Here is a 16,286-nt window from a genome sequence, read left to right as displayed (position 1 = left end):
TTCTCATAGAATCATAGAATAGTTTGGGCTGGAAGGGACCTTTAAAGGTCACCTAGTCCAACCCCATTGCAGTAAGCAGGGACACCTTTAGCTGGATCAGGTTGCTCAGAGCCCCGTCCAACCTGATCTTGGATGTTCCCAGGGATGGGGCTTCTACCACCTCTCTGGGCAGCTTGTGCCAGTGCCTCACCACCCTCATCATAAAACATTTCTTCCTTCTATCTCGTGTAAATCTGCCCTCTTTTAGTTTAAAACCATTACCCCTTGTCCTGTTGCCACAGGCCCTGCTAAAAAGATTGCCCCTATTTTTCTTCTGCGCCCCCGCTAAGTACCGAAAGGCCTGGCACATGGTACCCAGCGCCTCCCTCTGCCACCCAGAGCTGGGCTGAGCAGGACCATGCCGTGCACTCGAGATGGGAAACCTTCCCCTCTGCCACATAAAAACCGAAATTACTGTAGGTCCCCACAGGAGCTGCCACACCTTACCCTGTGTAGGGTAACGCAGGCTGTCGTCTGCTGGCCTCTTGCCCAGTCCACCAGGCAGCTTGGTCTTCTCCAGCCCCCCAGGAGCACTGAAGTCATGGGGAACATCAGACACCCCTCTGCCTGGGGTGACTTGTAATACCTGTTTGCTGCATCCAACAGCTTCTAGATAAATACTGCACATGGCCGCCAAGTTATGAACGTTGACTGTAACTGTACCTCACCTTCTTGTTTTACTTGGAAGGAGTTGGGCCAAAAGGACCCTGGATTTCAAGTACTGCCACAGCAACATGCATACGTAATGGCCTTAATTTTCTACTCATTCTTCTTCCCCACCTTTTATCCCTACATTTGAGCTCAATAGGAACGTGGCTTTAAATCATTTCCTACAAAACTGGATTTAGGCCCGTTATTATTCTCTTCAATAAGGCTCACATCCTTATTTTTTTTAAAAAAAAAAAAAGAATACCAGCAAGTGCAAATAATCACCACATAAATCATATGTTTAATGTCATTTGTTTTGTACCCAACTTTCATCCAACGTGCTTTGATAAAATGTGCAGTCCCGCTCCTGTCAGCTGCAAGCATCAAGCCTGTAAGGTCAAATTTAGGCCTGGCGCAAATGGCTGCAGTTTCCAGTGATCTCCGTCGAGTCTCACTGTTTGTGCTAGAGCTGAATTTGGCCTGTGATCTTTCCCCTGCATGCCAGAAAGACTGAATTCTTTCCCCGAAGCCTCTAATATGTCATCAGTGTCTTTTTCATGCTCTACAGTCGAAGAGACTGCTGAGCCATGTAGCCAGCCCTGGGCCTCTTTCTGTTACTGTATGTACCTAGATTAAAAATCAAATGGTAACATATTTCATATCCATTAAGCAATTCTGAGGATTTTTTTTTTCTGACTGCTGTGGGAATATCTCTCTCCATATTTTAGACAAATGTGTGCAGCTCTAGGTGCCTTTGCTGCAAAATCAGAAGATTAAAACTAGAGATATGTCTCCCACTTGGAAAAAATACAAGTTTGCTCTATGAGCCTAGGTGTGTAGGGCCAGGAACGACAATCTGGATGTGGAATTTAATTCTGGATTGCGGCCTCCTGTATTTTATCAGATGCCATTCCTGTAACTGTAGCCTGCGAAAATGACACTCCCATGGGTAATAACACCGCGGAAACCAAAGAGACAAAATCAGTCATGTTGCTTTTTGATTTGCTATTTTTGCATATACTATTTTTTGGGGGTTATGGAAACTTCCATCAAAACGAATGTGGGCACCTTTACATCATTTTAAAAAGACAAATGCATCTTGCTTGCAAGTGTCAGCTCTAAGGAGGCATCCACAAGATAAACTGAAAACTTCCCCTTCTTTGTCTTCCTCGTACCAGCTATTTAGGCAAAGCCAGGGAGGTAGCATGGTTCTTTGTAATGTGTTTTGTCAGCTAGGAGACACAAAGCTTTTTCAGACTACCATGAGGCACAAATTCTGGGAGTCTGTATTTCTCTGAAGAGCTTCAGTCAGTTTAACTCACCGTCCCCAAGTCTCTAGTATCAAAAGGGGCTGTAGTCACTGGTGCCTTCTTCCATTAGCACCTGATATTCAAAGCTGAGGACATGTTTGCAGACGTGCGAGTGCCTAGTTTGGCTCTTGTGATGGTGTCTGGGGGAAGGGAGATGTGTTCCCCTGAGGCAACAAGGGTGCAAGCCACGTGGGACAGGGTAGGAGTCCTGCTGTGTAGTGTGCTGTGATGTATTGATAATCCCCCACAAGCAAGTTGAGAGTAAGTTCATTGGGAAAAGATGACTAACGAGAACAAAAACTTGGCTCAAGGCATTACAGGTATATTTCAGTTACATATATCAGTGATGAGTTTCATATTATCCAACATGTAGAAGAGCACAGGAGAGACCCAAAGCCTGCCTCAAGGAATTTATGATCCAGGAAGACAAGAGCTAAGCAGAAGTTCAAATATATAAAGCAAAACACGCCCAGAAGTTGGCATCATAAAACAGAAGTGCAGATATTCTACTCTGGTTTTAATCTGGTAAATCTAGTATTTGTGAGTGCTCATGGCTAACCATATAACCCACAGCCCCTTTCTCTCCAAATGAAACTTGGGGACAGCCAGTTTAAGGTTGTGTATCACTATTAATAAAAAGAGTTCAGCCCTCAATGCAGGTGCGACAGCCCTGGTAGCCCACAGGTATGGTCAGCCCAGGGCACCTGAGCTAAAGGGTCCCGTTGCGATGGCCTGGGGGCTGGTACCAGGCTGGTACGTTAATGATGAGGGAGCCCAGGGCATTCGTTTTCCCCAGTGGCCTAATTCAAATGATGTCTTACATACTTAGATGCACAAGGTAGAGTTTCATACTTACCCCTCTTGGAAAGTGTCTTCTTCTATATTGCCACATGCTTTGCTAAACAGTGTAAGGGAACTCGAAGCTACCTTCCTGGGCGCACTTTGGAACTGTAATTAAATAGTAAACTAAGAACCTGTGTATTATGCGGTGTAAATTTGCGTTTGTGAAGCGCAGTAGGAAAATAACACCAGCAGGTTCCATTTGTAGACTAATGAATGTAATCCTGGAGTTTGGAGGTTTCTATAACAAGCAGAAGAGAATAAGAGTAAATTAAGCTGACCCACCCTGCATATACAGAAATGATGTTTTTTCTGCCAACATTCAATTTCCACAACTGGGACAATACAGAAAATAAAATATTGTGTAAGGAAACAAATCTGCTGCTGAATCAGAATGGGCCTTTCCTGCCTGAATGACAATCAGTTGACATTCAATTATCATGCTAATTGAATTAAAGCAAGCTAGAAATGACTTGATTCCATAAGTATATGCTCCTGTCAAGTTACTTATTTAATAATTGTTGCTTGCTTGACAGAGGAGGGGGAAATGACCTTATAAGAGATTTCTGAGATGGTAAAAATAAAATTAAATATTGCCACTATACACTATAGATAAGCCACAGAACAGAAGCCTGCAAGGGTGCAACTCTGTTATATTTACTACCACACAAAACTATTTAAGCCTGAGGGCTAAAAAATCTCACAGCTGCCAAAAAAGAAAAGGTTGGGAGGGGCAGCTGACTTGCTTGTACCCATCTGAGGTGCTGCTAGAGATGCTGAGGATGTTCCCCACTTGCCCTGCCTTCGTAAGCCTCCAGTCTAACACAAGGTCGGTGACCTGGTACCCACAGCCTACAGGGGTACCTTCAGAGAAAAATACTGGCAGCCAGCCCTTGTGGTTACTCAGGAAAATCAACAACTCCCCGGACAGGCAGAACTTACTCTAATTTTTAGTATAAGCCAGGACCAATCAGAATTTCCAAAACTAGCACAAGGATCACCCCCCTGTATGCTGACCTAAGGAGTGGACATCTTCAGAAGGACAACAGCCTATACACAGTGAGAGCTCAAGCTGTTGTCCTCAGAGGACATGCCAGTGCCCATACAAGGACAAAGCGGGGTGAACTGAACACCCTCCAGACAAGGCAGCCCACGGGGATCATTCTGGCCAATGCAAAACATCAAAGCAGGCTGGGGTCATCAAAAACCTTTCCCCATCCACTAAGAACTTTTTTACTGTCATGACCTTGTATGACATGGTTAACATTTATATTGTCATGGAAGACATGGTGTTCACGTGACTATGACTGGCTGACCAGAAGACCCAAGTAAAGAGGGCAAGACGATGTGTACACTGAACGTGGTAGATGTATAGGTAGGAAATAATTAAATAACGGCTGTCTGATGCCGTTCCTGCAAAGCAATGATGTTTTAGATAGAGATTTACAGAACAGTTGTTAGCTTCATATTATTGAGTTAACCTTGTGCAATATGACTGTTTGAGGGAAAAGTCAGGTCCCAGAGGACTCTTTCAATAAGCTGTGACTGTAAGAGCACAGCAGGAGTGTATATTTTTTATATTTGTATAATGCAAAATAAAACCCAATGCAGAAGCAGTAGATACATGATCTTTTGAAGATCATTATTCTGTGTAAAATTTGTTGTTCAGCTCTGTTTTTTAAACAGGCTATCAGAGTGATGCAGAGGCATTGCAATATTCAAAGCAGTATAACTTAGTCTTTGTTCTGTAGGTCAAGCTAAATTCATTTTAGCAGCTAGGAACAGATTGTTGACTAATTTTTTATTCATTTTCAAAACAAACAGTACATTTCCTTAATAATCACAAGCGATTACAACGTAAAAAGCAAATTGCTACCATTTTTTTTTGCAAAACAACAGGGGATCAGCCAACACTATATATTTATCTTAATCTGGAGAAATTACAAGGGTGCACAGATACAGTTGCACAGCTAAAACCAATCTTTTTTGCTCTCTGTCTTTATATGTACAATTTTAGAAGCCTAAGACTTCTCTGTTTCCATTATGATCTTTTGCTTCCCTGGGAAGCAAAATCTTTAATCCTTTTAGGCAGCCTCTGAGTGTTGCCAGCCCGTATCTGAAGCTTGTTCTGTCTCTCAAAGCAAAGCCTCAGTGAAACAAAGGAATGTTTCACGAGCACATTCTTTATAAAAATGGTGTTGTACTGGATCCTTCCAGCCTGACACTACCACTCTCATTTCTGCAACTGTGTTGTCCTAAGTGTGTGCACTCTGTGCTGCCAGGTCCTTTCCATTTTGGGACTGCGAGTTTTACTGGAGCATTGGAAGATCAAAAGATATCACTTTAAAGTTTCGTAAAGTTTGTCCTTCTGGGGAGGAGATGTACATTTGTGTTTTTCAGCTGTGGAATTCAGGAGAGCACCACAAAATTATCATGAATAGCTTTGCCCGTCTTTTGCCTTTGAATCAATAGCCCAGTTACCAAGGCAGTGTGGAGTGGGAAGGGGAAGGTGGATAATCTTTACCCTCTTCATGGAGTCTTTCTGTAGGTGCCCAGCTTGTGCACTTGTCTGGAGAGGTGGAGAGCAGAGACTCAAAGCTGCAGTTCCGTTTTGTGTAGTATTGTGAATCCCAAATGCCCACGAACACATGAATTAACCTCTGGTGTGTGACTTAAAAATGGTGAAATATAACAGCAATAAGAAAGTAAATTTTCTTTCCTTCTATTTGTCTCCCTTCCTTTTAAGCCTTACGTTTAGAAGTTTTTTAAGCTTTTCCCCAACAAGGAAGGCTACGAGTCAATCCTGCCTAGTTACATGAAGCCAAGATGCTTGCATGACTCCTAAATCCACCATTTCAGAAAAAAAAATGAAGTAGTGAGAAACGATAATATTTGCAAAGAGAAATGCAGACTTACTCCCCAGTCTGCCACTGACCTGGCTAATAGCAAGTCATTAGCTAGGTTCCATGGGTCAGAAAGCGGTTCTCCTCCTGAGAACGTTCAGCCCTAAGTGTCTATGTATGCTTTTCACAGTGTACGTGTAGTGCTACGAGGTCCTGCCTAACCCTGCAGACAATCTTTGATCTTGAAATTTGGGCAAAGTTGAGGTGATTTGTGAAGCTCTTTATTCTGTTATGAGACTGTGCACATGCCGCATTTAAAATAATTTAGTGAGTTGAGAGAAATGTACAGAAATAGATCCATGCTCCTGAGAAGTTAATTAGACCGATACGGGATCAAGACTGGAATAATGACTAACATTTATTATCCGTAGCAGCTCCATGAAGCTTCTTTGCCTGCCCCCAACAGTTTACCCAGGGAAGAGAGAAAGCCTCTTGGCTGATCTGTTGGTGCCATCATCTGCTCCTTCATTTAGCTCCGATGTCTTTCTGAACATTCTCATCTTCTCCAGGAGGTTTTTACCTCGTCTCACAAGTGCAAACCAGGGGAGAGGCCCAAGCCTTCCCCTGTTCCTAAAGGTCCCATTTACAAGTACGCCCCGCGCTTCACTTTGAACAATTAAACCTGAGGTGCTATGAGGGATGTTGTTTTTTCAGTGCTACTGGGTAGTGAAAGTGTGTTTCATAGTTGGAACAATATTTTCATTAAAATATTTGATGTTTATTATTTCACTCTCTAAGCAATATGAGGAGGAAAAGCTGCTTAGAAATACTTTATGAAGATGCATGAGACACACCAGTGATATATAAAAACAAAATCAGATTAATTTACCAATGTAACACTCTTTGTTTTTAGGTATACAAAAAGAAAACGGAAGCTGCCAAGAAGGAATATCTGAAGCAGTTAGCTGCCTACAGAGCAAGCCTTGTATCCAAGGTAACACATAATGTATATACATACACACATCTATATCCTGCAAACCGTTTTCAGCGTTTATATGGTGCTGAGCACCGTAGTATTTAGTGCAAATAGCCTTGTTTGTTATCACCTTAAACCTAAGTTTAAGGTGCAGATGCTCAATAAACACAGTCATCTCTCCATGAGAAGATGTCCTTTCCCTTCTGGTCAGAGACAGCACTTCCTCAGGCTGGGACTATCATGGCAGTTCCACAGAGGGAGGAATTACTGGTAAAAAGACCTCAAAATAACAAACACGCCGAGCCAGGCAGTCACCGTTCTACCCATAAGGGAAAAACCATGTCATATACAGAACGCCTGGGTTTGCGTTTGGTTTTTACCTTGCAGTCACACTACAGAAAAAGTCACGCTCAGCTCACATAGCAAATTTTCGGAAGAAAATGTGAATTTCCGTTTTGCATCCAGTAAGCAGTTTGTGTGAGCGCAGCATAGGTCACCCTAAGGCTCTTATACTGGAACACACCGGTGTATCCCCAGTGCACAGCTAGTAGCAGTTTTCTAAATTGATTTATACAAACTTTCTTAGTGCCCAGAATTTTGTAATAGACTCTTTAAAATCTGTAATAGACTTTAAAATATGTGGAAGAATGTGAAATTACCGCACAGTGTCAGTGTGAAGAACCAGCTGAGCGACTTCAGAATCATACCAGTTGGTTTGGGCCTGCCAAAACACGTGTAGGTATATTTTCTTCATAAGTAACATTAATTTTAGCGGTAAAGATGGCAGTACGAAGGACTGGCATATGTGACGTGAGTAGAACATTTTGTTAGTTTCAGATGGTTTTGGGGTCCTGCCCTGTACTTCTCTGTATATTATATAAATTTGTGCACGTTTTCAAGGGAAGACTGTATGATCAGCCATACAAGGACCTTTCATGCATCTTTCTATAGTATCTTAGTATTTGGTTGGTGGTTGTTCTGAATTTAAAGGTCTGAAATATGGGTGTTACCTCATTCATTTTTGGGGGTTGTGTCTTATGCATTTTAATTTTATAGCTACCATCATAAATACTAATGTAGTTAAAATGATTTACAGGGTGCCTTTAATTTCTGCCTTAGGGCTGTTTGGTTCTGGAAATACTCATTACCTTCAGAAAGGGTACTATGTGCACACAAACCAATTTTTTTTGAAGTAGCCTGCTTATTGGCAAAAAATATGTCTGAAAAGCTCAAAATATTCCAATAGGTTTTGAAGAAATGCATGAAGCCAACTTTTTATTTGGGACAATAACTTGGATATCATTATTCAGCACATCATGGACTGTTTACAGTAACACTGTATGTAGCTTAATTTTGAAATGGCACATATAAAAAACCTGAAGTTTTTATTTTGTTTTTATTTTTTTTGGAAAGAGAAAGAAGTGTATTATGGCATTTTCTGAGGTTTGTTTTTAGAAAAAAATTTAAGATTGTTTATCAGTTCAGTGCATGAAACCATTTGTGCAAATATTTAAATTTGTTGTTAGTCAGAAAAGCACTGAAGCATTTTCTTAACTTTTAAGCAATTATTTAAATTCTGCTCCTAATGTAATGTTTTCCTCTAGTGTAGAAAGTATCAAAATATAAACTTAATGAAGCCGAGTACTAATTGCTTACTCTCACGAATGCACTCAATGAATCCGACAGACCTGGCATGTAACTAGAGCAAGTCCGTTTTAGAATAAGGATGTAAAATACCCAGATGTAATATTACATCAGTATATTTTAAATTATCATTATTAAGTATTTATATGGCACCATAAGAGTTGTGCTTCTTTGGACAAGCATGAAGAAATATAAATAATACATTATTAAGATTGTTTGGAGTCCATCTGGTCTTTTATGTCCATGTGTTACATTATCATCCATAAAAGCTACTTTTAGAGAATACTACTAAGATTCCAAGACCTCATTCTCAAAAGTTAAGACATGCCAAAAGTAACCTGCCTTTTCCAAAAATGCTTTAATACAATATTAATGCTTTGCTCACATGGTATGTTTTATACTTTATACCTCACCCTGTGTGAGTCTGATTTCATGCGCTTACAATCAGACATTCACCCTGGGAGCTCCCGTGTCGTATTTACCACGTGTTGCTTCACCTTGCTTCTTTATAGGATTTTCTGTGCTGCTCATCCCAGCAGTGGTTTAGTGTAAAGAGATTCTCAGTAATAGCAGGAAGTTTGTATTATTTTCAAACACAATGAAATCACTGTGAAGTCAGGTTTTCAGTAATTTTGGGTGTCCTGCGTGAGACATCTGGAACTTCGTGTGACCGATATTACACCTTTCGTGTTCATAGGTGAGCTCCAGTGACCTCAGGGTCCTCTGGCTGGCAGCTATGAGATGTTCAGTTGGGCTTCACATCACATGGGACATCCTCTTGCTGTCCAAATGATAGGAGTTACCTGGTTATCACCCTTTCTTCCCTCTCCCCTCCCAGAGGACTCTGCCTGTGAGAAGAGGCAGGCACAAGCAGGCAAGGGTGCTGCTCAGGGCCCCTATCTCCAGCTCAGCAGGTGCTCCTAAAGCAGCTGCTCTGCTCCTCGGTTTTGAACGCTGATTCTGCCCCTTTTTTTCATGAAGCATTGCCAATTTTTAAACAACTGGTGGGTGTAGGACTTGTACGCGAGTGTTTATGTTTTCCTGTGTTTATTTGCAAGTCTTCACTTTTCTGAAAAGCAAAGGAACGGACATATGCCATGTTATACCTGAGTGGACCAGACCTGGAGTTGAAATCACTGCACCCATCGTGGCCCTTTGAGATTCTGGAATAGTCAGAATAGAAGGTTGCAGAGAAATTAGGTAGATCTCCTTTTGCCAGGAGATTTCTTGGCCTCTGCCTGACAGCTGAATAATGAAATTCAGGAATGTTGGTTTCCATCCCAATCTCTGGGGTGGGAGTGGAGTAGCAGGTGGGGATGGTGGGCTTCTCTGTGATACTCAGCCCTTTGCCCTCTGTTTTCCTCCATTTTCCTCCATTCTCCTCTCCTCCCCTCCCCTCCCCTCCCCTCCCCTCCCCTCCCCTCCCCTCCCCTCCCCTCCTTCTCAACAGCAAAACTTTACTTCAGCCAGCCTTTTTCCTAGGCTTCCTCTTGTCCTCTGCATCCTCAGTTTTCCTCCATACACTCGTAGCGATGGGTGCATCGTTACGGAAGCGGGAGATGAACGTGAGGGACAGACTACCATGAGGGACAAACTACCTGCTCTTACGAGAGACAGTAGCCAGTACTGGGAGAGCCCCGGGGGAGGAATGGTCTCAGCTGCTTTCTCAGGTGATACAGGTTTATGAATTTCAGCATCATTTCATGGGAACGCAAGATATTAGTCTTTGACATAATCTGTCATTGGCCCTTCCAGAGTTCAAGTCCCTCTCCCATTGCATCGTAACAAAGGGTACCCAAATTTTTGGGGAGGCATACAGTGCTTTCCTCTGGGTGCATTCTTGAAAACACTGAGCAGTTCTGGTTGGAGTTTGCGTGCACACACACACATACAAGTTGCTCACACACCAGGTATAATTTCAGACTGTGTTATTTGACAGAATCGTAACTTTCACTATGCTGGTGACATAGTGAAAGTATCACCAGCAACTTTGGTAATAGGGTTGCCAGCCCATCTCTAGTACACTTTTAAATGCTTTAGTGATATCTTTGTAAAATAGGGCTGCCACTCAGTAAAAAAAATGATTGTGTAAATATGTTATGCATTAATCCATTATTAGTTTATCAGTTTATTTCCTGTATTTTCTTCTTTTTTATAATGAGCGAAATTAATGGGGCTGTTGTTGAGTTTTGTTCACATGTGTAGGAATTGATACGTGAAGTAAAAATCCCATTACAAAGCGTTCTATCTTCTGCGACGCAGATTGCCATATTGCTTATAGTACTGACTAAGCCTTTGCATTGTAAACAAGTGTCTTTATATTTGCCCTTAGTTGCAACTTTTAGTACTGTTCAGGCCCAGAAATGCAGTCTCTGGTATCTGGTAATTTGTACAGCATTACATAAAATGCTGTGAATTGCAATTTTACTTTTTCATAAAACAAGCACTTTTTCTAGCTTAACTAGCCTTTTTTTTCTGGCTGACATTAGAGTTTTTGCTTCATCTTTCAAATATATGTATTTAATACACATATATAGGGGTAAATGTTAAATACTTTCGTACTTGCTATATGTGCATCTATGTCTATTTATATAACTATGTTCATATCAGGTATTTAACATGCATAATATATATGTGCATATAAGTGATACATATATGCCTGTTAACCGTAGTGGTACAAGTTTAACTGTTCGAGTAGTACAAGGAGAATTTCTCTTCGCTGTTTTGTTCTCACTGGCTAAATGAATCTTTAATTCTCTCTGCATAGTGACACAACTTCATGCAGACATATTTTAGCAACTATGGCTGAAGCTAAAACCTCTCAGCAAGGAGAATATTATTCAAATTCAAAATACTCAAGCGTATTTCAAAACTCTGCTGTTGTATCTAAGTCAAAGCGGTGTCCTCACTTGACATTGCAGCAAACGCATTGGGCATTTCTCAGTTTTGTGGACAGTGAAAATCCTTTGGACAGGTAAAATTACTTCTGGAAGTATGTGGCAGATGTAGCTTTCCTAGCCCATCACCTTGCAATTATGTTTCATAGAAAAACTAAAGGTCATATCTAGCAAGACTGGCATTGCCTTAATGCCATTAGCACAGCAATTTGTAACCAGAGAGTTTCCAGGCACCCAAAATACCTGTTACACTGCCTACGTTGTCATACAAGTGAACAGCCTAAGGAATTAAAGTGTCTTGCCTGCAGTGAATATACATGAGAAAGTCTGAGCTGGTTGTAAAAAGCAAAATGGAGACCGTGTTAAAAAAAAAAACCCAAAACTCAAACAGTAAACTTGGTATTAGTTTCCCATTTCACATATGTATGTGGTGAGAGCACTTGCCCAACATATAACAAGGCAAAAATATATATCAGCTCTCCCAGATCGTGCATCTCCCCTCTCCTGAGCAAGTGCGGATCTGCAGGTGTGCTCTTTCCACCGCTTGTTTTCTGTAGCCCAGTGAATCCCAAACTCTTTCCTGTGTACTGTTCAGGCTTCAGATGTAGGGCAGTACCGTACCCTGGCTCACTGCTCCCTAAAATAAGCAGCTGCTGGGGTTTAGGTCATTTCTTTTGGAAATAAAATTCCAAGTATCTCTTGACAGAGCAGATGACTGAACTGTCTGCTGGTCAGTGCTTTAAGCAGTTGGCTGTTGCACACGCGGGGAGCAGCATCCCCTCTGCTGCTGGCAGAAAGGCACCTGGTTTCTGCTTCTTGAGACAACGGATTCCTGTATTACATCTAGCCCCAGTCCATGCAGATGTTTTGGAATTTCATAAAACAGTTTAGGCAGTTCTCAGTGCAAGCGTCAGAGAAAGTATAAATAAAAAATGATGCAAGATATTTTTACTCTTTTTGTAGCTATTAAAGTGCTACAAGGCATTTGGCAATATTTCCCTCAAAACAATAACAAAAAAAAACCCAGAATGATGACATGCACATACAGCTTTTACTTTTTTCCATTAAACATTAGACTCCCTAGCTTGGAAACCTGTAATGTAAGGCTTTTACAGCAGGTACTTCATGCTTCTGTGATACATCGGTCTTTCGCTCTTTCTGGAGTTATTATGATGTAGTCGGAAGTTTTCAAGGAATCATAAATATGTGCAAGTAAGTGATATATCAGAGTATCTGGTAAGTGAACATATATATTCATGAAACAATTGTCTAATCTGGTAACAACACAAATCCAACCATCCTCTTGTCTAGCAAGGAAATCAACTATCTACTGTAGCTGAATATAGAGCAAACTATATTTAAGTTAAGGCCATGAATTCGTTTTGAGGCTAAATCACGTGAAGCTTTACATTCAGCAGTGCAAAAACCAAGAGATGCTCTCACATGATTTCTGCCAAAAGTGGCAGAAATGTCTTGAGCTTGAGAGAAGCCAGGTTTTGATTTGGAGAGGAACTGTGTGTGTTTTTGAAGTGAGTTAATAAAACTAGATTTCGCTATTAGCCTAGTGCTTCCATTTGGGGAATTAAAACACTTGTATCAAATTAAAGTTGCATATCCTTTATCACATGTACCCAGGTTACATTCATAAAACATCCATTTTTACTTACATACCCTGAATGAATCCATGACAATCCCCTGTAGATGATGACAAAATGTATATTTAGATGTGAAGATGTTCTTCTGAGCCACCCCAGCTAATTATAGATGACAACCCATGGCTTACTCCTTTGTTCTGAAACATCAAGAACGTGTCAAAAACCTTTCTGAACTCTCTAGAGCCCCAGATGTTGTTATTGCAGTAGGTGACTGGAATTAACAAAACAGGAGACATCATTTGTGACTTAGGTAGGAAAGCAGCTGTGCTGCAAATATGCATACAAGTTCTCTGCCGGAGTGGACAGAGTTAAGTCAAAGGAATCTCTAAAGGAGTTAAAGAGCTAAGCAGGAAAGAGAAAACACTGCCGGAGAGAAGTCATTCCCTCACAAACAGCTTCACGGGGGTATTAATAAAATGGCTGAGCCCACGTAGGCTAGAAGAAGAGATTGTTCTCAAGGACAGGCTTGGGGTAGGAAGTGACCTAAAATGTCAAAAACGTTAAAAACGGACAAGATTATGTGAACACAGAAAAGCTGAGAGAAGGAATAAACAATTCAAGATGTTCCTTCCACCAAAGAGACAGCAAAGACAGCAGATGCAAACTTAAGCTTAGGTAAGCTATGTGGGAGCTGCATAAATATTCAGCCAATTTCCTTCCATCTACCTCTTTAATGTCACGGTACTGAAGGTAACTCATTTAAAGCTGAGTCAGGCCTGCCTAAGTTTGATCACAGGCTGCACAGCCTGGACCTTCCTGCTACCAGCTGACATAATCACTGCTGTTACCTGAATGTAACCTTCATTCTGGTCACAGAGCCCAGAAATTGTTGAGTTCCTCAGCGTGGCAAGGACGGACATCAGTCACGAGAGGTGTGCGTGGCACCATCGTGAAAAGAGACAGTGTGGCAGCTCCGTGGGTTTCTGACACATATTCGTGTAAAACCTGAATTGAGTTAAACTCTTTTTCCTGGCTTTGAAATACTCACATAGTACATGTTCCTTGTCTGTGTAGAGAGGATGCCAAACCTCTGTTTCTCATTTAAAGAGAAGCACCTGTTTCTCATTTAAAATAAAACCATGTTACACCATTTGGGGTATGTAAAAAAATCTTCTGAAGTTGGAACAGGTTATGTTTACCCATAAGTAAAGCTGTCTGCACTGATAGAAAGTTTATGCTGGCCATATTGGCCATAAGGCTCGTGTCTTTGCCCTTGAGGAGGTCTCGCAGCATGTATTTAAAGGACAGATAGGCATCCTGATAGTATCAAGAACATTTACTGAATATACTGCATGTATTTACTGAAACTTTTACTGTCAAGGAGAGCTTAATTCATATACATATGTGTGTATATATATCTGTGTGGTCCTACTTGCAAGCAATGTTTCTAACAGTAACTGCATTAACATTTTAAAACAGCAAAATGAAGTACGTATAGGCACTTGTAGTTTCTAGGTATGCTTCTGAAGAAACACAGGGCAAAAGTAGTGCTCATCAGTTGGGAATCGTTCTCAGCCTCTGTTAGCCACATCCTACATGGTTTTCATGAAAAAAGAGAAGGACATCCAGACATTAATACTGATGTAACAGTGTTGGGCTGTGATCCGAATTCCGTTTAAGTTAGGAGACTTTCCATTAAATTCAGTAGTCCAAGGATCAGGCCCTTAGAGTACTGCCTCATTAAAACATGGCCTTGCTTTGCTTTCAGGCACAGGGATGTTGTTAATGTTCCAACAGAAGTGGGGTTAGAAGAGCCAACAGTAACCAGACAGCAGCCACATGTTAGAAAGAGAATCAAACCCCATGTGTAGGTTTCAACAGATGGTGGTCACCCAGATACAAGGTGAGGCTTTCAAGTGCGACTTTTCAAAGTGGAAGCAAAATTACATCGCAAAGGAAGCTGTGGAGACGCCAGAATGGCATCACTAGGCTGTTGCTGTTTTCTCTGATGCTGCTAAGTTGAGCAGGATGTCTGTACCAAAAGTAATTTCTCAACTGTAGGAGTGGGTTGGATGTCTTGGGGTGAGGGAAATCCTAGTGTCACATTCCTCAAAGGATCCGACACCCGCCCTATGCCTGAATTCAGCCTGTGGTAAGAAGGACCGTTAGTCCCAGGGCAGTTCTGCTTAGAAAACAACAACACAACTGGATGAGCAATGCTTGACCCCTTAACCTAATTTAGTTCTTTAATTTGGCAATTATGCATAAGGAGTTGTGGCACATGATAGCAGAGTAGGTGGATGGGAAAGTTTGCTTTGCTCTAGTATTGGAAGGAAAAGCTTGAGTTTGGTTAAAACTGGGGGGAAGAACTTGATTCAGCATTTCCCATGCTTTGTCCAAAATGATAAACTCTCAACCCCTTCCCTGAAGAACATCACTTATCTGCATCATTACACTTTTCCTTGAAAGTAGAATCATTTTGTGGACCGAGGGTCATGCTCCAGTACTTTTAATTAATATAATTATATTCATTATCATCAGAGTTACAGTACTGTTAAATTTTTTTTCCCTTCCTTTCCCTATTTATCTTCCACCTTCGTTCTTGTTTGGTTGGGATTTCAAATGTTTTTCCCTCTTTTTCTTCGTGTTTCAGTAGAATGATAGATTCTTGTGGGAAAAAAAAAAAAAAAAAAAAAAGAGGTGGTTTTGTGTTGTGGCTACAGGGCAGTCATACTTTTTCTGTAGGATTCCATTTCCTTGGCCTACCTACCTTGTCTTCACCTTCTGATGATTTTTTTTTCTAATATAGGCAACAGTATTAGCTGATGATGTTAGCTGGAGAGGGAGGTCTGTAAGAAACCCTACTCCTAGCCTATGGAGAACTTGAAAGATTTAGAATAAGGCTTTGACCTGAACTCCAGAACAAGTAAAGCCACTCCAAGAGCATAAAGGACTGTCAAGAAAAGCTGGTTTGTGATCCTAGGGTATATTCGCTGATGTATGTGTAGAATGCCACGTCCTACCATTAACTAAATATGATGTTCTGTCACCCTCTAATGGTGGGTCTGCACCGCCCTCCTGCTGCTATAGGTGATCCTGCAGGTCTAGTAGAGGACCTTCTCACATGTAGGAGATACTGAGCTTCAGTGTTTGGTGGCCTGTGTGTACAGATTTGCAATTTTAGTCTCCACTGTGTGTATCTGTAAATGAATTGTGTTCTATAAATTCGTGCCAAAAATGAGACATGTAAATGGTCTGCGTTGGTTTTGGACAGATTAATTAACTCAAGAGGAGGTTTTTAAAAATGATTTCTGTGCTTTTCTGCTTGGATAAGGCAAGAGAAAATTGGCTGAATTCCAACCTGCAACGTTAGGGAACATCCCTGTGCATTTGAAGCCCATGTTCGCTAATCTAATCCCTTCTTTCTTAATTCCTAGTTTTACCCATAATAGAAGTCCTTGTCTAAGGCTGGCTGATGCTGTACTGGTCAGGTG

General features: G+C 41.2%; 1 protein-coding gene across 2 annotated transcripts in view; it reads left to right on the top strand.

Annotated features, from left to right (window-relative positions):
• The window catches only part of TOX (thymocyte selection associated high mobility group box), a 212,409-nt gene that overhangs the window by 183,814 nt on the left and 12,309 nt on the right, over nt 1-16,286 (top strand). For both annotated transcript variants that reach the window (XM_086472678.1, XM_086472677.1), the window contains exon 6: nt 6,594-6,674. In XM_086472678.1, coding sequence (XP_086328804.1) covers nt 6,594-6,674 — 81 coding nt within the window. The remainder of the gene's footprint in view (nt 1-6,593; nt 6,675-16,286) is intronic.

This window comes from Leptosomus discolor, chromosome 13 (genome assembly GCF_034619465.1).
Source record: "Leptosomus discolor isolate bLepDis1 chromosome 13, bLepDis1.hap2, whole genome shotgun sequence".
Classification (NCBI taxonomy): Eukaryota; Metazoa; Chordata; class Aves; order Leptosomiformes; family Leptosomidae; genus Leptosomus; species Leptosomus discolor.
This window is presented reverse-complemented; position numbering and strand designations above follow the sequence as displayed.